This window comes from Mchenga conophoros, linkage group LG20 (assembly GCF_057382185.1).
Source record: "Mchenga conophoros isolate Kocher_MC1m ecotype Shallow Benthic linkage group LG20, M_conophoros_male_GT1.1, whole genome shotgun sequence".
Taxonomy (NCBI): Eukaryota; Metazoa; Chordata; class Actinopteri; order Cichliformes; family Cichlidae; genus Mchenga; species Mchenga conophoros.
The window spans coordinates 9249732-9271404 of NC_140545.1; the positions used below are offsets into that span (position 1 = coordinate 9249732).

Sequence of the window (21673 nt, forward strand, 5' to 3'; positions counted from 1 at the left end):
AAAACAAATACAACCACGGAGCTGCATCTGAGGAATGGCTGCACGGGGTCACCTCAGGTCGACAAGGCTTAGTACTGAGTTTAGGATAACAGCACAGGAAAATTGAATCAGGTTATTATACAGCACTTGTGGTTTTATATAGTTATTTTGAGAGACTATAAAGACCTTGAAAAAGGGACCATAATGTTTCACCATTAGCCAGCATGGCCTTAATGTTGCACTGTCTTGTTTAGTTTTTTTCTTTTTTACCAGCAAGCTGACAGAAATACAGAGCCCAAGATATTAAACTTATCAACATCAGAATATAAACCAGTCCTCAGATGATTCACCTTAACCTCTAATGTCATCCACGTCTCAGTCTGGATGGATCTAAAGGTTGCATTCTGTTCATGAAGTGATCTGACCGGTTCTCTTGTTGTGTGTCTGAGTGTGTCTGCAGCTTTGACTTTGTGTGTGTCACTTCGTTCAGCTCTGTATAACCTCTGTCAAAGCTCGACTGTCCGTCGTCGTTACTCACTGAACCTTATCTACTCTTTTTTTCTCTCATTTACTTGTCTTCATTCACTTTTCCATTAAAGTTTTTGCATAAATTATACTAATGGAGCATTATTTAATTATCTTTTCGTTATCATGTATTTATTGTAACACATATAACACAGCTTAATAACAGCTAATTATATTTTTATGACTTTCTAATCATATGATGGACTGCCGTTGCATTTTTACAATTACACTGAAAGGTCTGAGGGTGACTCTCAATGGGTGCCTTTATTAAATGTATGTGATTTAATTATTTTCATCATTTGGTCATATGCACTTTTGAATCTGAATTAATTTTTATTTTTAATGCAGATGATTCGATACTCAAATGACGACACAGCCCTCTGACATTTCCATAATGCGCTTGTATGCATTTTGGTGTCTTTGTGATGCAGCACTTTTTATAGCATCGTCACCTTTGTGCTCTCTTTTCGTCTTGTCCCGTCGCTGCAGGAGGACAGTTCAGACCTGAAATGTCAACTCCACTTTGCCAAAGAGGAATCAGCCCTGATGTGCAAGAAGCTGACCAAACTGGTGAAGGACAGCGAGGCCATGAAGGAGGAGCTGGCCAAGTACAGGTCGCTCTACGGAGACATCAATGCCTCCCTCACTGTGGAGGAGGTGAGGAAACGATGGGGCTCCTTGACAATTTGCTACAGAGACATTTGAGCCAGTTTGCATGATCTAAAATTAAAGCATGAAGAATTAGGAGGTGAATTACTTTTCTCTGCTCATCTCATCTGTAAGGTTGCTGACTCCCCCCACACCCGTGAGGCAGAAATCAGAGTCCACCTAAAGCTGGTCGAGGAGGAGGCTAACCTACTGAGTCGACGCATTGTGGAGCTGGAGGTGGAGAACAGGGGGCTACGGGCTGAGATGGACGACATGAAGGGCCCGCAAGGTGGTTTGTCTCATCGTTTAATTATTCTGTGGTCCATTTTTCATCTGATCTTCCACCTGCTTGGAGGTGGAGATTATCTTAAATCAGCAGGAAACATTTTGTATTTAGAAATCTTACATAGGAAGTGGCTAGATTAGGAAAAAGACATATGCTGGTATGCTGGCTCCTTTCAGTAAATAATGACCTTATATATACTTGTGTCTGTCACATATTGCATAACATTAGCTGAGGCATGCCAAGCCAGATACATGAGCTGATGTTAGCTGATCTCAGTGCTGGCCCACTTCAGTTGTAAACTTTGTAGATATCCAAGCCTCTTTGCAACCCACCTGCACTTTAGCTGCTCCTTGTGAAGGTGTATCTGACTTAAACAACATCATGGGTTTGTTTTTTTTTTGCCTTTTACCTGGTCTGTTTTGTACTCTGGGCTCTCCGTGCTGCTCTCCCTGCCTCAGGCTTTAAATGTATGTGCACAGAAGGGCAGGAAGGTATGCTTTCCCTTAGGCTTTCAAGGGCAGACAGAGCCATACTGCTCATATAAAATACTGCAGATGGATATAACGTTTTCTTTACTGAAGTTGAAAAACTGGATACTAAAGTGATTAAATTCCTGACTAAAGTAAGGCAGATTTTTGTAAAAGCCAACCCAGTGACCTAAAAGCTCAGGCTTATATGTATATTAGGTCCTTAGCTTCTTTATTTTAATTTTTTTCTTTTCATTTTATATTGTTAAATTGCTTTTGAGACTGTTTTGTAAATTCAGTGATTTTGCTGCTGGGATGATAAGATTGATATGTCCTTGTTAGCTGTGTAGTAAAGATGAGGCTAGAGTCAGTAGCCAGTTAGTATACAATGCAAAGACTCAAGGAAGATACCAAAAGTATGTTATTATTTTTTTTAATTTTTGCCCTTGTTTGTTTTAGCATCTAACTTTTATTGCTTTTCCCCTTAGATGGTCCTCAAGAGCTCAGTGGTGTTGGCGGCGGTCTTGGGGCAGCGCTTGGCCTCACAGCAGGGGCCATGGTGCTTGGCGGCGGGGCTTCATCTGAAAACGTCATGGAGCTCCAGAGACACCTGCAGTTTGTGGAGGAAGAGGCAGAGCTGCTGAGGAGGTCTCTCATTGAGATGGAGGAACAAAATAAACTTCTGATGAACGAGATAAACCGCTATAAATCTGAGCTCCCGCCTCCTGCATCTGCGCTGTCGTCCAACTCATTAATGTCGCTGACAGACGGGATGCTCAACGACAGTCCGGTGCACACGTTACAGGAAGGGTCGGTGCTTATCAGCACTGACACCCCGACTCAGGAGGAGGAGCTCCGACTGGCGACGCTTCAGATTGGAGAACTAAGCGGGAAGGTGAAGAAGCTTCAGTATGAGAATCGCGTGCTTCTGTCCAACCTACAGCGCTGTGATCTGGCTTCCTATCACTCTCCCACCTCTTCATCCTCCTCCTCTTCATTAAGACTGGCTCTGGAGACGGATGCAGAGGCTGGAGACTCAGCTGAGTGCCTCCCCAGCAGGTAATTTCATATTTTCTCTTTTCCTGTTCGGTTTTCAACATTTTTGGGTGGAACTGAGTGGAACTCAAAAATGATCAAGAGAAAGTCACCATCAAAAACCAGATTTGTCATAATACAGCCATCAAACTGGGCCTCAGTCTGATAACAAGACTTAGGCCCCATCCCAGCCTCCACACTTACAGTGGGGCAAAAAAGTATTTAGTCAGCCACCGATTGTGCAAGTTCCCCCACCTAAAATGATGACAGAGGTCAGTAATTTGCACCAGAGGTACACTTCAACTGTGAGATACAGAATGTGAAAAAAAAATCCATGAATTCACATGGTAGGATTTGTAAAGAATTTATTCGTAAATTAGGGTGGAAAATAAGTATTTGGTCACCTCAAACAAGGAAAATCTCTGGCTCTCACAGACCTGTAACGTCTTCTGTAAGAAGCTTTTCTGTCCCCCACTCGTTACCTGTATGAATGGCACCTGTTTGAACTCATCATCTGTATAAAAGACACCTGTCCACAGCCTCAAACAGTCAGACTCCAAACTCCGCCATGGCCAAGACCAAAGAGCTTTCGAAGGACACCAGGAAAAGTATTGTAGACCTGCACCAGACTGGGAAGAGTGAATCTACAATAGGCAAGCAGCTTGGTGTGAAAAAATCAACTGTGGGAGCAATCATCAGAAAATGGAAGACATACAAGACCACTGATAATCTCCCTCAATCTGGGGCTTCACGCAAGATCTCATCCCGTGGGGTCAAAATGATCATGAGAACGGTGAGCAAAGATCCCAGAACCACACGGGGGGACCTGGTGAATGACCTGCAGAGAGCTGGGACCAAAGTAACAAAGGTCACCATCAGTAACACACTACAACGGCAGGGAATCAAATCCCGCAGTGCCAGACGTGTTCCGCTGCTGAAGCCAGTGCATGTCCAGGCCCGTCTGAAGTTTGCCAGAGAGCACATGGATGATACAGCAGAGGATTGGGAGAATGTCATGTGGTCAGATGAAACCAAAGTAGAACTTTTTGGTATAAACTCAACTCGTCGTGTTTGGAGGAAGAAGAATACTGAGTTGCATCCCAAGAACACCATACCTACTGTGAAGCATGGGGGTGGAAACATCATGCTATGGGGCTGTTTTTCTGCCAAGGGGACAGGACGACTGATCCATGTTAAGGACAGAATGAATGGGGCCATGTATCGTGAGATTTTGAGCCAAAACCTCCTTCCATCAGTGAGAACTTTGAGGATGAAACGAGGCTGGGTCTTCCAACATAACAATGATCCAAAACACACCGCCCGGGCAACAAAGGAGTGGCTCCGTAAGAAGCATTTGAAAGTCCTGGAGTGGCCTAGCCAGTCTCCAGACCTCAACCCCATAGAAAATCTGTGGCGGGAGTTGAAAGTCCGTGTTGCTCGGCGACAGCCCCAAAACATCACTGCTCTCGAGAAGATCTGCATGGAGGAATGGGCCAAAATACCAGGTACTGTGTGTGCAAACCTGGTAAAGACCTATAGTAAACGTTTGACCTCTGTTATTGCCAACAAAGGCTATGTTACAAAGTATTGAGTTGTATTTTTGTTATTGACCAAATACTTATTTTCCACCCTGATTTACGAATAAATTCTTTACAAATCCTACCATGTGGATTCATGGATTTCTTTTTCACATTCTGTCTCTCACAGTTGAAGTGTACCTCTGGTGCAAATTACTGACCTCTGTCATCATTTTAGGTGGGGGAACTTGCACAATCGGTGGCTGACTAAATACTTTTTTGCCCCACTGTACAGATTCACAGATTTTGAGTCACGTTTTCTTTCAATTGTGAGGTCTCCCTCCCTCTTCCCGCTCCACCACAACCACCCACACATGCAGGGCCTTGGAGTAGGGGTATGTCACCAGGGTGCAGAGGAGGCTACCCCCCCCCCCTCTGTCCCCTTCTGGCTGCCTCTGCCTCAATTTTATCCCACAACTTAGATATTCACATTACTCACACTCTCATTACACATACATATAGGATCTTGGGGGTGGGCACGATACACGGAGTCCAAAGTACCATCAGGGTGTACACCCCACCCCTGGCATCGTTGCCCACCTCTCAATTTTAAATACACGTAGACATTGAGGGCTAGCAGGAGGGACCATGCGCTTACCTGCTGCTCTCTGGCAGGTAGCTCCAAGCCCTCCTGGGTTTTAAATGCACCTTAGAACACACATGCATCAACACTACAATGAGCGGGTGGAGGGAGGTTCGGAGTCTTCTCTCACCCCCATTCTCTGCGACCTGCTGGAGCAGGGGGGCTAGGAGGAGGAGTTGGCCGTCCGACTGCGGTCTGGAGTGTGGAGCCTTCCTGCTGCTGCGGAGTCGGGGCGGTCTGCCTCCCCCCACCGCAGGGAAAAGGGAAACACCACCTGGGTCTGGGTGCAGTTCCCCCCTCCAGGGGCGGGGGCACCTAGACCCGGTTTGTAGAGTACGCTTGGGGAGTGTGATCGTGTGTACAACGTCTCTTTATGTCTGTCTCCACGTTGGTTGAGTGTGGAGTAAGTGCATATGAGAGCATGAGGGTGGGAATGGATGTTTGTATCTGTGTGTGCCTGTATGTCTGTGTCTATATGTCAGGTTGGGTGTCAGGCGCCACCTCTCTGGGGACATCTCAGGCCCTCCAAGGTTTGGAGGCCTATCTCCCCCTACCACCACTTCCCCTGCCAGTGGCGGACCCCCTCAGACATCGGTGCGTTGGTGGTTCTTTGTGTCCGGGGATGGGCGTCCAGGTACACACCGGCTCACTCCTTGGCGGCCGCTTATCGGGGCCTGGAGCCTGGGGCTCGCTCGGGCCACTTCGGAGGTGGGGGGCTCGGTCACTCAGGCGCAGCTGGCTGCCGGCGGAGCTCACGGGCGCGTCACTGCAACTCCCCCTGGCTTCTGCTCCGCGGCTGCTGAGTGAGCCCTCATCTGGGACTCTCCTCAGCTCTTTCCGGGACAGTGGCGCAGCTGCCCCTCTGTTGGTCTTCCTTGGTCTCTTGTGTTCTGGGGGCCTCTGGATGTCTGGAGTTTTGATCTCCTCCACACCTGCTTCACGCCCTGGAGGACGGGGCTGTGGCCCCCCCACACCCTCTAGCAGATTATTACATGAAGGAACCTTTTAAAAAAACAAAAAACAAGCGCGTCCATGCTCACACACGGGTGATCACACCCACAAACTACACCCTTTTTGGCTCCTACCTCAAAGCACACTGTGTTCTGTTGATCTTATGTGCTGCACAATAATGTTTAACATTTAGTATTTACTGTCATATTCCCATATATCATTGTGATGTTGTTTATTCTATTACTCTTGTTCTCTTCTGCTTGCTTTCTTTTTTCTTTCTCAGCAGGTGATCCAGGTGATCGATATATGCATTTTTTTTTCTCTGCCCGTTCTGTTGGTTTTTGTCTTTTGCCCTTCTCCCCCGTCCCTCTTCTCAGCTGTTTCTCTTTCCCTCTTTCTTTCTCCCCTTCTTTCCCCCAGTCAAGTCTGTCCCGTATTCAGTAAGTGAAAATAAAATAAGCAATAAAAGGTGAATCAAATGGACCATTACGGCAAGGCTGGGATGGTCAGTTTGGTAAAGTAAATCCGTTGGGCATCTTTCTTTGCCTTTAGACAACAATTCTGAGGGCAAAAGAGCCAAACGGGACAGGCCAAAAATAAATAAATAAATTTAAAAAAAAAAAAAAAATTGTGAGGTCTTAAGGGTGTCCCACTGTGAAAATAACATGCAAAAAAACTCTAAAGTTGACTTTTTGAGTCTTTTATTTAATTTCAGTAAATCTGCATTTCTGCAAATTTTACCTAAATGGAATTACACAAATTTCATAACATTGTGGCGAAACACGGGGTTCCTGATCGTAATTATAGACGAGCAGACATAATGATAAGGAAACGATCACAGGAGCAGCCATGTTGTTCAAGTAGAACTGGTGCATTAACTAAAAAATGTAAACGAAGAAAGTCTCACGCCTTCAATTATAAGAAACATGTTGTGACGTTGTTAAGGTAACATCATTGCAATATGTCTCAAAATGCTCTATTAATACTATTTGCAGGCTCATGAACTCACACACTGCGGCACTGCTGCTGCACACACAGGCGACGTCATTCAAACCTGTGAGGGTTTCGTGTTTTGGGCGTTGGGTGAACATTAGAACTGGACTTAAGAGACTTTATGAGCCGGTGCTGCACAATGTTTTGAGTTAAATGGTAGCTCATCTGAGCATGTGAAAAAGAATGTTTTTCATATGAGTACATAGAGTCCAGTGAAAAACTGTATAAGCTGCTATCATTCAGCAGCTTATACAACAGCTTTAATAGGAGTAACTTGAAGTCATCATTTTCTGTATGACTTCCTCAGTCTCTCATATCATTGTGGAGAAATTTTGACCCACTCTTCTTTATGATGTTGCTTCGGTTCATTGGGGTTTGCAGGCTTATTGCGCAGCTCTCCTAAGCTTTTTAATCAGGTTCACGTCCGTCTCTACTTTGATTGGACCATTGCAACACTTTAATTTGCTGCTGTTTTGGGGATTCCTGTCTGGTTGCATGAGTCGGTTTGGGCTGGGCTTTAGCTGACAGACAGACGGCTTCACATTAAGGCCCAACAGCCAAATCAAAACAGTGTTAATAAAGGAATCAGAACAATATTACAGGGATTGAAAGGGAAGCATTTATCCTGTAGGGAACATCAATATGTGTTGAAATATTTTGCAAAAAGTGCAAAATATATACACCACATATCAGCTATTAATACTAAAATCTTTTTGTTTTTCCATCAGTCCACCGCAGCGCAAGGAGCCGGTAGGGGGTGAGAATGACGCCCTTGAGATTAAGGAACAGAAAAAGAAGATTGAGGACAATGCTGACGCCACAACATCGCTGCCTGTGTGCCTGGGGCAGAAGGACCATGATGCCTTGCTAGCCATGAGGGACCAGGCTCGCTTGGTTTCTACAGCTATACAGCTCCTGACCTCCCCCGAGTCTAACTGCCTCTCTTCATCCCCATCCATCTTTCACAAGGTCTGCAACAGTGAGGCAGCAGAGCCATGTGATCTGGAGAAACCGCAGCCTCACAGCCAGGTACGTGTCCTCTGTTTTGTCTCTTGTTGTTCTTCAGATTAAAAGACACAGCTTCTCAGTAAGTTCATGAGCATTTTAAATAGTGGCAAAGTGGAGCTTTTTGCATTTCTTTGATTCAGGGTTACTGCAAGAGTGAAACACTAGCCTAGGAGACAAATGTCTGCTTCATTCTCTCTGGAATTTTTTTGCTACTGGTCGTGCAGCCACCTGCAGATTAAGCCCTGCAGCTCATCGTTTATCAACTCTAGCCTGTCCCTCACACAGCCAGTAATGACTGTAGGATAAGTTCAGTTATTTCTGCGTCCTCAGATCTCAGGGCTGTCTGATCTGGCCGACCATCCTCTCGTTGGTGCTCTGACCAGCAGGCTTCAGGCCCTGCACAGCCAGCTTCAGTCCTTTGTGGAGAAAGTAGACAGCCTGGGTAGGACCCCAGCGGGTGGCAGGGACCTTGAGTTGGAAGGGGAGTCGCCTTGCACCTCCACCTCCTGCTCTGGAGACGGCCAGGATCCACAGAACAGGGTGGAGGAGAAGGTAAAAGAAAAGGAACACTCCCCTTTTCTCACTAATCATCACGCTTTTCTTTTATTCCGTATGTTTTTGTTTTTTCAAGCTTTTCTGTCATTTTTCTGTTCTAGTTTATTTCTCTGTTCTTTCAGTGCCTACTGTTAGTTTGGCTGACCAGCACTCCCAGTTCCATTTCAACATGCTGCTTTAGTTTCTCCTCACGGTGAAGAATGAGCTTTACACGGCACGCTCAAATCATCCCAAACGTTAAAATAAAATTTCATGTCTTTCTCTCTTATCATTTTAAATTAACTTCAGTAATTCAAGCCCTACAGATAAGGGGAAAAACAAAGATGTCTTGACTTTGATGCAATCAGATTTGAGCTGCCAGTGTAAGCCTCTCCACGTGATGTTATCCGTGTCCTCTGCATGCCGTTGAGTTGTCTCCTAACCTGTATTTAGCTGCTGCTTTAGGCCTCAAATGGAGCCTGTTTGATGCATGCATATAGTGACATTATTAAGCTTATATAAAGTTCTGTTTAATCAATATATACCAAATACACAGAGAGAAGCCAGAAGCTGACTATAGAATAATCATCTCTTAACAGAAAATTTAAAAAAAAAACAAAAATAGAATAATTGTGTGTGTTCTGTGTGTTTTAGTTGCTCTTCAGTTTATGACTTTATTTATATTAGTTTCTATTTACTGCACAGCGATCCATTTTTGTCACAAACACAAAATGCGGAGAACGAAAAACTCTGTGCTATTGAAATGATTAGGGACGATGTGAGAATCCAGGTTGTCCAAACTGATTTGTCGAAAGCAGCAGAAAGCCAAAGTGAAGCCGCTCTAAGAAGATTTCCAATCATGCTTCATTTGAAACGCTCCACTCGGAAGTTCTTGGCGCACAGTCAATTGTCACACACTGAGGATTTACTCTCAGCACCAAATGTATTTTCAACTATCAGATGGCCCATAAAAAGTCCAATATGGGATCCACGATTCTTTTAAAAAGTGCACTGGAATCAGTCGAGGCTATGGCTTTACTCGGCTGACTTGTCCTAATGTGATGAGTCGTTTTTATTTTCCCGCCATCAACTGTTGGGAATACATTTTAAAATTACATAAAATCTGATGAGACTCAAACAGTAATGTTGGGGTGGGAGGGTGGGTCAGGGGTAAATTCTACCACTGCATTACCATTTTTTCCCCCATTTGTTTAAAATTCAAGTCTTTCGTAACTTATTAGCAGACAAAATATGGAGACCTCTGGAATGTTTTGTTGTGCCTTCATGGAGAGAAATTTGTATCGACTCTGATCTGATCGAGGTGTTGCTTGGAAGCCACTGTGATGAAATTCTACGTAGTTTTAAGTGAAACTAGTAAAATGCAATGTTTAGACTCCATTAGAGGCCAATTCTGAGTTCCAACCCCCCTCCGATCTCCCTTTTCCTCCCTCTCTCCCCTCTTTCTCTCTGCACGGGCACCATATCCGATCGATTTCTGCACTTGACCTCACCCTTCCCCACCTTTCCTCAAACCTTCTTTTTGCCACTGCTCCACACATCCTCACATAACTTCCTCACCCGTCCTCTTCCTCGCACCCCTCACATCCCTTTCTTCCAACTCCTTTCACATCTTGCATCAAAACCCGTTTTTCCTCCTCCTCACCTTGTTGCCCCTCCGCTCTGACCTTTCATCCTAACTGCCTTACTCCTTCTCTTCTCCTCCCATTCGTCTTTTTCTCCCCTCTCTCCTTCTCCGTTTCCTCCTCTCCCTCCCATTGCTGTTTTTACCCCCGTCTCTCCATCCTTCATGCTCTTCTGCGTCCCGTTACCTTCCCTCTGTCGTGCCCCCTCAGCCGTTCATTCTACCCTCCATCCTCCTCTTCTTTCTCTTCTCCACTCTTTCCTTCTCTTCTCTGACCAAGCTCTTTTTCCTCTACATCCTCTTCTTTGTCTTGTGAGGCCCATAAGTCATTATTTGTTCTGTTTTTTTGTTTAGTTTTTATGTAATATTGTCACATTGATAGGAGCCATTTTGGTTGTATTGTTTTTTCTTATTGTTGTATTTGTTTGTCCTGCTTTCTGTCATTTCCTCTGTTTTGCTTGTTTTTGTTTGTTTGTTTGTTTGGGTTTTTTTACTCCACAATTCCTCCTCCCCCATCTCTCCCTCTCTCTCTCTCCCTCTCTCTCTCCTCTATGATTCTTTTCTGTTTGTTTTCTTTTTCTTCATTAACTTGCCCATGCATGCATGCAGCAGCCTGATTTTAGGGACCAGTTGGAGCCAGAAGCAAATGATGAAACCGAGGAGAACAGCCAATCAGACAGCAACGAGTTGCAAAATCAGGAAACCATCCAGCTGCAACATGAGGAGAAGGAGACAGATGGTGCAAAGGTGAGAGGCTCAAAAGCACAATCCGTGACATTGTGACATGCACAAAGATGCGCAGGAGGCCTGAAATTTCAGAGCTGGTCCATCTCGCGGCTGACAGCTAACACAGTTACTTAGAGCCTGGAACCAGTGCTTTAATATCAGATTTCTTACTCTCTTTTAACACTGAGTATTAATATTTATTTATCACTGAATATGTTTGTTATGTGATTGGATTTTCCACATGCGTGGGTGTACGAGGACATACTGTAGCCTGAGGTTACTGGTGCCTTACATTTGTAGCAACCTCACGCTAACAACACAGTGTTGTAAACAAACAGTGACTTCACTGTCAGCCGGGGTACTGACAGGAAGACCTTTGTCTGGTTGACTTTTTGGTGGTGTGTTTCCGTGATAAGCAAGCCTGTGTGTGTTTGCCTCTTTATCTAAGGGGGGGACTAAAATAGAATGACGGAAAAATATTGAATGCCAAATAGTAAAAATAGAGTAGAGCAGTGACAAAGCATGGGGAGAAGCCAGCATTCAGCAGAAACATGCAGTACAGTGCAAAAGTCTCGAGCCACCCCCTCGTTTCTTGAGGTCTTTTTTTGCTGCTTTCACAATAATAGCGTCTTATGGAGCGATTCATCCAAATGTAAACATTTTAGTTCAAACTGACATCAGTATCTATAAATGAGACAGAGAGATATTACAGTGACTGTCTACAGCCATCTGTAAAACACAGTAGGGGTGCTGTCATGGTTTGGTGCAGCATTTTAATCAGTGGTGTTGTCATAAGATTGTCAACACAGAAAAGTACCACCAGATTTTATCCGCCATGCAATATCATCTGGAAAGTGGCTGATTAGCAAAAGCTTCATTTTTCCACATGACAATGACTCCAAACACACTGAGAATGAAGTAAAAGTATATCAACAGGATACCTGATCATACAATAGACCTCAGTGTTATTGAAGCATGCAAGATCATTTTGACAGAGAACAAAAAGCAGCCAACATCCAAAGAAGAGCTTTAAGAACTTTACTTTCAGTAAATCGCTGCTCCCATTTCCAAATATAAAATATAAAACATGACCGATGGGTCAGGACTTTTGTACTGTACTGCATGCTGTACAATAATAAATGGCACTGTTTATATTGTACAGGCAGTGGAGCTGGGTTTGTTGTCTTTATACTAGAGATGGACCGATCCGATATTACGTATCGGTATCGGTCCGATACTGACCTAAATTACTGGATCGGATATCGGAGAAAAATAAAAAATGTAATCCGATCCATTAAATATCACGAAAGCACCTCACAAAACTTGCAACACGCCGTAACTCGCCTCAGAACGTCGGAGCAGTATGCATCACGTGATAGAGCAGCTGTGGCATGCGGGACCTGTCGGTGGTCTGGATAGCATTTGGAGCTTCGCTAGCAACCTGGCATTTCATCTCCGACAAAGTTATCCCCGAGAGAAGTAAAGCAAGTGTGTAAGTCCATCTCTGAATGTTTGTAAAGCATTCCCACGTTAAGCTTAACGAGCGACTGCCTCTCGCTCTCCGGCTGCTACTTCAATCGTGAAACTGCTTAAATCAGCTGATCGGCTTTTCTGTCGCGAGTCTGTCTCTCGTTTGTTTTTGGTCCACTTTGCACCAGAAAGAGGAAACCAGCGGCTGAACAACAGCAGCACGTTTAAGCTTGATAAGCTGTTGTTAGAATTTATTTAATATTACTTTCTACACCAGGATCTTTTTCTACGTAGCTGACGGCTGGTAACTGTGCAGGGGCGGATCTAGCAAAGTTTAGCCAGGGGGGCCGATAGGGCATTAACAGGGAAAAGGGGGCACAAAGACATACTTTTCTTTCTTATTCTCATTTAAAATGTCTAGCTTTTAATAACTAATTATCTGACACCCAAAGTTTTAATTTGATGTAAAATGAATAGAAGTCAATTACTGTATATAGTGACTATTAAGTCTAATATATATATCCTAGTAAGCTATAGTACATTTTCCTTTGGGAAGGTACCATCTGTGCAGTCTGCAATTTTGTTGAAGAAAGATGTTGAATCTATTTAATATTTCTTGAAAAATAATTGATTTCTGTGCATTTTTTTTCACACTGCATCAAATTAAGGTTGATTACGTTGATTAAGCATCATGAGGTGGAGCGTGAGGGGTGGTTCCCTATTTTTTATTTATTTATTTTTGTTGTTGCTGGGAGTTGGAACCCTATTAGTTAGGTTGCTTAATATTTACGCTAAGTACTCTTTAAAATACCAGAATAGGGAGGATGGTGTAGGTCTAAGTTTATTAGATTGATCAGTATTGCTGAACTATGAAATATTTTTTTTGTATACAGGTATAACAGAATAGCTTTAGTGTAGTTGTTGTTTTAAACTTGAGTATGAACTTGCAGACTTGCAAAATGCAGCAAGATATTTTAAAAAACAGTTTTGTTGATTAAAAAACACTATATCGGATTCATATCGGTATCGGCAGATATCCAAATTTATGATATCGGTATCGGTATCGGACATAAAAAAGTGGTATCGTGCCATCTCTACTTTATACTAAGCTAAGCTAGCCAAAAATAGTTTCACTGTTTGTGCATAGCATAAAGATTAGACAGCTGGATGAAGCAGTAAGAATGGCTCTGACCAAAAAATATATTAAAAAAAATCACCTATTAGCATTCAGGAATTAGCCTTTTTTTCACCTGAATACTCTGACTTTTAACTCAGTTACATTTATATAGCGCCAGTTCGCAACAAAAGTCACCTCAAGGCTGTTAATACTATGGGGGAAATACCCTACTGTATTAGAGAAAAAACCCCATCAATTAGATGATCTCCTATGAGCAAGCACTTGGCAACAGTGGGAAGATAGATTTACCGGTACCTGGTTTATTGCCATCACACATGAGGTCACACCATCAGGGGACTTAAGTCAGTGACTTAAGGCACAGCTGCTGGTGATCAAGAATTGTAAAACCCTAATAACATGCTGCTTTTATATTATGGTTTTCAGCCGATTAAACAAGGCACATCATCCAGTTATTATGAGAGTGGAACTGATCCCACAAATAAAGAGAGGCTCTTAAAAGGCTAATAAATACTTGGAAAACTCTTTTTAGCATTGTATTCCAATTCAAATCACCATATTTAAAAGCATAAAAGTGTGATGAGTTATTGAAATTATTCCCAAACCTCGATACAAGATTTGCTCTGCTGTTATCAGCCTCTGATGCTGTAGCGCATTTTCCGTGGGTAGCTGCCACCTTTTCAGAGTGAGTGAGTGAGTCACTGTTGGAACAGAGTTTCTGAGTAGTTTTTCTAGCTGAAGGTGAAGGCCGGGTGGTGCCCCTGATGGAGGGTGATGGAGGGCGGAAGCTGAGCCCAGTGGAGGGTGAAACAGGACATTAAGGGTACAGAAGCAGGTCGATGGATCGCACTCACTCAGCAGCCAAATGAGGCATGGGGAGAGCATGAGATCAAGCCAGTGTGTGTGTGTGTGTAGGCTTACAGCAGCTCGCCACAGTTGATGTGTGATTTAAAGGCTGTTGTATCACAAACCTACCGTAATATGGATTAGGATACTCACTCTTGGCTGTTTCTTACTTTTTTCCATTTGCTTTCTTGACCACTTACCTCCCATTACGGTGTCCGTTTATCTTATTCATCATCCTTCTCTTTGATTGCTTACTTTCATCTGTTATCCTACCAACATGTTTCCCTTTCAACTGCGATTGCCATTCCTTTGTTTGTTTTCCCCTGCCTCCTTTAACGCCTCCTCACTCTTCTGTCCCGTCTTCCATGCAGCTCAGCGATCTTCAGGTTCGGCTCTCAGAAGCGGAGGAGTCGGTTCGAGGAACTCAGGAGGATCTGAAAAAAGAGAGGCAGGGTCATAAAGAAATTGCTGTTAAACTCACACAGGTCAGTTTGCACCCTTGAATACAATTGATTGTCTCAGTGATCTGTTCTGACTGGATCTAAAGATTTAACAAATTATTTAGGTGTTTTAAGAGAATGAATAGGCATTTGGTGACTGCTTGGGCTACTGTGTGTTTACTGTTGTTTCTCTTAGCTCCAGGAGGAGCATCAGAAAGCCATGCTCCGACGAGACTTCCAGCTACAGAGTCTGGGTCTCCAGGCGCGGCTTCAGAAGAAGTTGTGGTGCCAGGAGAGGACTCTGCTGGTCCAGGAGTCGCAGCACCTCAAACAGGCCCTTTTACTGCTCAGCCTCAAACTACGCTGCTTCCTCAAACAGTGGAGGCTTGGCTGCAAGAAAGACACAGAGTGGAAGGACGTCCTGGAGGTACGAGGGAGTGGAAACTGCAATCTGTGGAAGCCGGTCCATAGTTCAGTTTGCCGTTGTTTTGAGCAGAAACATTTATTTATATGAAGCTTGTCTGTGTGTAATTCTACTTTTTCTTTAAAATGTCCAAGCTTCAAGATTTAGCTTCAGGTTCCCTCTAAAATACTGGAATATGTGATCTCAGATGCTGCTGTTCTGTGATTGGTTCTTTAGATAAACAGCCTGAAAGATCTCTACCTGCTACTGGAAGAGGAGAACCTGCCGAGCCCTACCCACCAGACTGACAAGAGAGCTCCTGCAGACGAACAGCCACTCAGCCCGACTATAAAGGTCGGACAAGTGAAGCTCGTGCACACGCGCACACGCATGCTCGCACACGCTTACGTGGATTACTTGTGTTTCCCTTGCAGTCGAGCGCTGTGAGCAGCACTTTGGCAGACCTAAAGGTCGCGCTGCAGGACCTAAGCGGAGAGTTGCGACAAGAGAGACAAGGCTCACAGGAACTCACTCAACAGTTCGCAAAGGCCAAGGCATCATGGGAAGTGGAGAGGACCGAACTAAAGAGCCTCATAACACAGGTAAGGAGGAAGAAGTGCTGCTGCTGTAAAGAAGTTTCCAAACTGATCATTAGGACGCTAAACAAAAACGTGTTAATGAGGTCCAGTAATACAGAAAATGCATCGTAACGGTTCAATTTTCCTGTCCTGTAAACAGCTGGTTTAATTTCTACTGCTTGGAGTGCAAATTAGACAGATGTTGGCGTTTAACAGTCATGAGCTATTCATGCTCAGACTGTTGAGTAGAGCGAAAAGAATACTGAGCAAGGAAAAAAGTAGTGCAAGTATTAGGTGTAGGTGAAATGCCCCCAGGTCAAAATGAACTACTTCTAAATCTGAGTGATTTCTGTCACAAGCATTTTGTATAACCATACTGTACACCAGCTGGGCCACGTGTTGCTTTGAAGTGTCCGATAGTCTTTTTGACAAGTGGTTTTTAAAATTAATGGCATCCTAAGGGTTCAATTTCATCTTCTCCATCTGTCGCATGTTTTGTGTTTGTCCATTTGAGCTTTTTATCCCCCACCCCACCTCCCCCCCTCCTGTGCCTTTCTGTCTTGTCTACAGGCAGTAAGTAATGGTTTTAATGTCTCCTCCCCCTTCTCCTCTCTCATTGTCTCTCCGTCTATCTCATAACAGCAGTCGAGGCGGTAATATTGTTAATTAACAGCCTCTGAGATAGAACGTTGGCTGTGTGTTACCGCCCAGTAATTGAGACGGAAAGAGAAGGAAGAGAGATAAATGAGAGGAGACGGAGAGGCCTCTTAATGTTAAGCAATTAAATGGTGAATGGTCCGTGCTTATATAGCGACTTTTAACCTTAGCTAGGTTCTACAAAGCACTTTACACACGGACACATCTGTCATGCTCTGGCCCACAGAGGACGATTACTATTATTTTGGTCCTGATCTAAGTTTGCAAAAACATATTTTCTATGTCCCGATGCATGTGGTAATTGCTACCCGGTTATAAGTTAAATTGTAAACGGTCATTAAATTACAAATACAGTTTGGAAATAAAGTCCATCACACGTGCAGTTTTCTGTTAGAACCTATAAAAGCACACGGTGATTTCAAAGGCATCTACAGAAAAGCACCAAACTCCACATTTGACCTGAAATGAGATTAAAATAATGCTTGATTTGGTCCCCGTTTGTAAAGAAACAAAAGAATCCAAACAAAGACCGATGGAGGCATCAATCATTGTCATGATGAGAGAGATTCAGGTCTTGCGCTGGTGTCCAAGTCCTCTGATTGGCAGCTGGAGATGAGAGCACTGTGACGTAGATGCAGGTTGCTTCCCAAGAACAAATTTACTGACACACGATTGCTGCCTTAATCAAAGATTGACTCCACCTGGCTGTGATTCATTACGGGTGAGGCAATTTATTGCATTGCCAAAGCATGCGCACACTTAAGAAACATTTATTGCATCTGAACATTTTCCACCTTATCACAAATGTTCTCAGAATGACAAACGAACATCTGTGCTACACATTTACACCCTTATTCCCCTTCCTGCCCTTTACAAACAAAGTATGTGTTACCCTGGCTGAGATGCCACAGCTGGAACCAATCTCTCCTCAGCCAGCAACACACACTGTAAAGTATGCCATCAATTTGGCTTGCATGTGTGTGAGTGTGAGTGTGAGTGTGTGTGCGCACATTCAGCACCTAGTCGACCACATCATTGCCAAGGCTTCCTGGCAACACGTAGTGAATCCTCCAGCTGTTGCTTCATTGGACGAGTCAAGTCAATTTCAAACTCCGTCCTATCTGTCAAACAGCTTTGACAGATAGCTTCGCCATTCAGCGTCAATACACAAACACTGTCAGCGAGGTAGAAAGCATATGCAGAACCCCGAAAGCATGCAGGACAACGCCGTCTCGTTTAGTTTTTTTCTTAATCACTCATCCGTAATGACTGACTGTAGGGCACGTTATGAACACCTGCGATCTCCGTGATGACAGAGTGCACAGCGGGAAGCACTGATCGCTCGTTCATCAAATCTGTTGAGTTCCCTTCGCTCTTGCCACTCAAAAGCAGGTGCAACTCATAAGTAAAAGACAAACTGTTTTTTGTTTTTTTTAAATAAGACATCCCCTTAGCTGATCTGTCTAAAACAAGTCAGTGTAGCTCCTCCTACTTTAAAGCCCCACCCCCAAGGCAGATTTATTTTTGCAGTCAGAGGGTTTGAATAGCACATGCTCACAGACATCACGTAGAGCCAAGAAAAGAAAAGAACTGTCTGAAATATAACTGAGAGCAGTCTGAAGCCTGAGCTTTTGGCTTTTAGGCATTACTTATTCTTATTACAGAATCTGACATCAGTATATGTAATTACGGCCATATTTATATGAGCTTAGAATTCGGTAGAAAAGCATAATAGGTACAAAGGTCTGGTTTGATTCAAGCAACAAGAGCTGTTTGGTGGAGAGGCTTCTTTGCTTTGTTTCCATGAGTGATGTCAAACAGTCCACAGAGACATCAGTTAGTTTAACAGCTGGTGGCTGGTATAGGATAAAGGTAATTATTAACAGATAACTTTGCTGTTTAGTAAATATGGAAATAGCACATATATACACAGTGAGGCCATTGTTGTATTTCTGAAAATATTTGCTTCTATGAGCAGTTACACATGTTCAGACTGAATATTAAGTGGGAAAAAAAAATTGAATAAAACTGCTCAAAAGCCGCATGATGGATGTGTGAAATGTGAAGGTAAACAATCTTATACCCAAAACGATTCTTTACACATGATCTGAAGTATTTTGGGGGATTCTGGTTAATAAACCACGATGTAGTGATTTACACATTTGCCTACCAAGCAGAACATATGTGGTTTGATCCTGGGAGGAGGCACTGATCCCTCTGGGGCTGCATCTGGTCTAAAAAATAAATAAATGAAATCTTCTAAATCAAACATGCAGAGCTACCGGCTGTGCGGATCCCTTGTGAATAAAGGAGTGGCCGAGAGCAGCTCTCTCATCCAACTCTGCTGTTTCATTATTAAAGTTTTAGCTGAATAAATTGAATTTGCTAACTTGTGGGTAACGAGTCATGAACCAGATGGCTCTGATGCACCAGTAAATGCCAGTCATCCTGTGAAATAGCCTCCCCCTCACCGCCTCAGTAGTAAACCTCGTTAAGACGTGGGGCTCGTTAGGCCATCTTCATCATTAACAAGAAATACTACTTTGCGTTGGAGACATGGAGTTGGGCTTAGCATGTGCGATGGCCTGACAGTTCCATTAGCACCATAAACGGATGAATCGAAGGAGGATTGATAGGTCCGGAGATGTGTGGGTGGGTGCGTTTTGTGTGTGCGCCTGTATGTCAAACTGATGGGACCGGCAGTGTGGTGAGCTATGAGGCTCAGACAGAGAAAAAGAAGAAGCAGGACTGCTCATAAAAATTTCAAGCTATCCCACCTACAGGCTCCGTGACAGAAGGCCAGATTTATGGAGAGTGAAAAAAGGGGTGGTAGAGCTCAAAATAGAGGGTGAGAAAGCTGTGGAGAGAGGGAGAAGAGGTGAGGCAGACGGGGAGTGGGGTGAGAAAGCTTTAGAGAGGAGGAGAGAATGAATAGCGGGGAGGAATTCTGACAGAAGCGATGGCAACGGGGAAATAGAGGTGGATGAAACATGGAGACACGCTGGAACTTCCCAATTGCAAATCTCAGTGTGGTCAAAATGAGTCACAGTTTGAATCTTGACAAAGACCATTAACTGCGTGTGTTACAAAGTTTGAACTCGGGGAAGCAGCAGACTATCGTCATTTTCAGTGTTTCCAGCTTACTAGAAACAGCTTCTTCTTGGTGAATCACTGACAGGATCATGGGTGCCCAGAGCTCACAGATGCATGTGGGGAGCAAAGGCTGGCCCATGTGGTCCCATCCAACAGATGAGCCACTGTAGCTCAAATCACCAAAAAAGAGGTTTTGATAGAAAGCTGTCAAAATACACAGTGCATCACAGTTAGTTGTTTATGGGTCTGCATGACCACAGGCCAGTCAAGGTGCCCATACTGACCTCTTTTTACTGCCGAAAGCACCAACAATGGGCGGAACCGGACCACGGCACAATGGAATAAGGTGATCTGGTCTGATCAAGCAAATTTTCTTTTACATCAGATAGCTGCTTTGCCATGCTTGCCTGGTGAACATCTGGCACCATGATGCACTATGGGAAGAAGGCAAGCTATCAGAAAATCCCAGCGTAGTCGGGATGGAGTGTTGAACGGATCTGGAGTGTATTGTTACTGAGAAAAGGAGTAGTCACCATTGCCATTTTATTATTTCCCTGAACTTTGAGGAAAATCAGTATATTTTGGTGCTTACTATGTCTCCCTCTGACTTTCCAGCTCGAGACCAAAGCCAGCAAATCAGCAACAGCCATGTCCTCCACTGACGCACTGGACCCTCCAGACCTAAAGGTGGCACTGAAGAGGGAACGCGAAGAACATCAGCATCTGCTGGCTGAATCCTACGCAGCAGTGATGGACCTAACTAAACAGGTAATGCCTGAGAAAATTGTTGAGTGATGGTTAATTTTAAATAAAGGACTACAAGAAAAATATTGGATGTAACCTCAGCTATATGACTATGATTAGCCTCCCTACGAAATGCAAACGTTCTTATTTAGATGAATAAATATGGATAATTATTAGTAGTGTTATTACATCATTTAATTTTCCATTTAATATTCCTTTTGTTTTCTTTCTAACTGGTGTACGGATCAGTGTTATTTGTTATTTCCTCTGAAATTTACTTAGTTGCTTTATTGCTTTATCTGCACAGTAATACACAAATGCACAGCACAGCTGCTGTGAGTGTGTGCATGTTAAATATAATCTATACAGCTACTTTCGTATGCAAAGTCGGTGACCAAGTTAGGTTGCAAAGTAAAAGGCAAATGGTAATGGTAAATGGACTGGTTCTTATATAGCACTTTTCTTCTCTGTCCGAGCACTCAAAGTGCTTTAAAGGCAAGATAATAATAATAGAAGGAGACTTTCACATAATTTCAACATCACATCCAGTTTGTTTCCTCATCCACCTCCTCTCGCCTTTCTCTTTTAACCTACCTGCGGACCAATCAGCTCCAGATCGGTGAGAGGAACTGGGGCAGAGAGAAGCTGGAGCTGCTGGAGAGATTCAGCCAGGAGAGAGCTCAGTGGGAGCAGCGACTGAGAGAGGCAACTGCGCAGCAGGGGAAGGTATGATGGGTGGGCTTGTGTTAGGGAGAAAAATGTCAAAGCTTATCTTGTGATGATAAAATCTAAAAGGACGAAGGTGCGTGTCAGAGATAAGGAGTACACTGATGAAGTATTGATTATTGGTTATTTGTTATTCCGACTTCTCAAAGAACTTCAGTTTTTCTTGCAAGCTTTGCAGCAGCTTAAATGTCTTGTCAGCTCTATTTTTGGTCTCAATGTTTTAAAAAGATGCCTTTCGGAAACTAAGTCGGCTCATTTATGCTGAGCAGGTCACGTTTACCACCGAGGCTTAAAGTTTAGATGACTACATTTGCCATCTTTGGGGTTGTTATTTTTATCTCAGACAAGTTTGGTTGATTCCGACTTTAACCACACAGCTGGTAATGTCATGATGTGAGTAAGGAGAACCCTCACTTGTGTGACTGCCTTGCTGTGGTTGAGCTGAGCTCACCGGGAAAACATAGTCAGTCATATCTGCTGATTATACACCAGCGCAGTGACTGCCAAGCTCCTGCAGCATGTCTGGGAAAGGATGATGAGGGATTGCATCAGTGGTCATTAAAGGTCTTTTCTTCAAACACACAGGCAGAAATTAAAATCCAGACACACAGACAGGAGCCTGTCATC

At 43.7% G+C, this 21673-nt stretch overlaps 1 protein-coding gene across 2 annotated transcripts in view; it reads left to right on the forward strand.

The window, feature by feature from the left end:
• Positions 1 to 21673, forward strand: part of mtcl2 (microtubule crosslinking factor 2) — an 88961-nt gene that overhangs the window by 56533 nt on the left and 10755 nt on the right. Inside the window, exons 6-17 of one of the 2 annotated variants that reach the window (XM_085260509.1) lie at positions 994 to 1161; positions 1288 to 1441; positions 2394 to 2964; positions 7773 to 8073; positions 8383 to 8604; positions 10838 to 10975; positions 14777 to 14890; positions 15042 to 15272; positions 15486 to 15602; positions 15683 to 15850; positions 20192 to 20344; positions 20930 to 21046. In XM_085260509.1, the coding sequence (XP_085116635.1) occupies positions 994 to 1161; positions 1288 to 1441; positions 2394 to 2964; positions 7773 to 8073; positions 8383 to 8604; positions 10838 to 10975; positions 14777 to 14890; positions 15042 to 15272; positions 15486 to 15602; positions 15683 to 15850; positions 20192 to 20344; positions 20930 to 21046 (2454 nt within the window). The remainder of the gene's footprint in view (positions 1 to 993; positions 1162 to 1287; positions 1442 to 2393; positions 2965 to 7772; positions 8074 to 8382; positions 8605 to 10837; positions 10976 to 14776; positions 14891 to 15041; positions 15273 to 15485; positions 15603 to 15682; positions 15851 to 20191; positions 20345 to 20929; positions 21047 to 21673) is intronic. The other variant, XM_085260510.1, reaches the window with a different exon arrangement.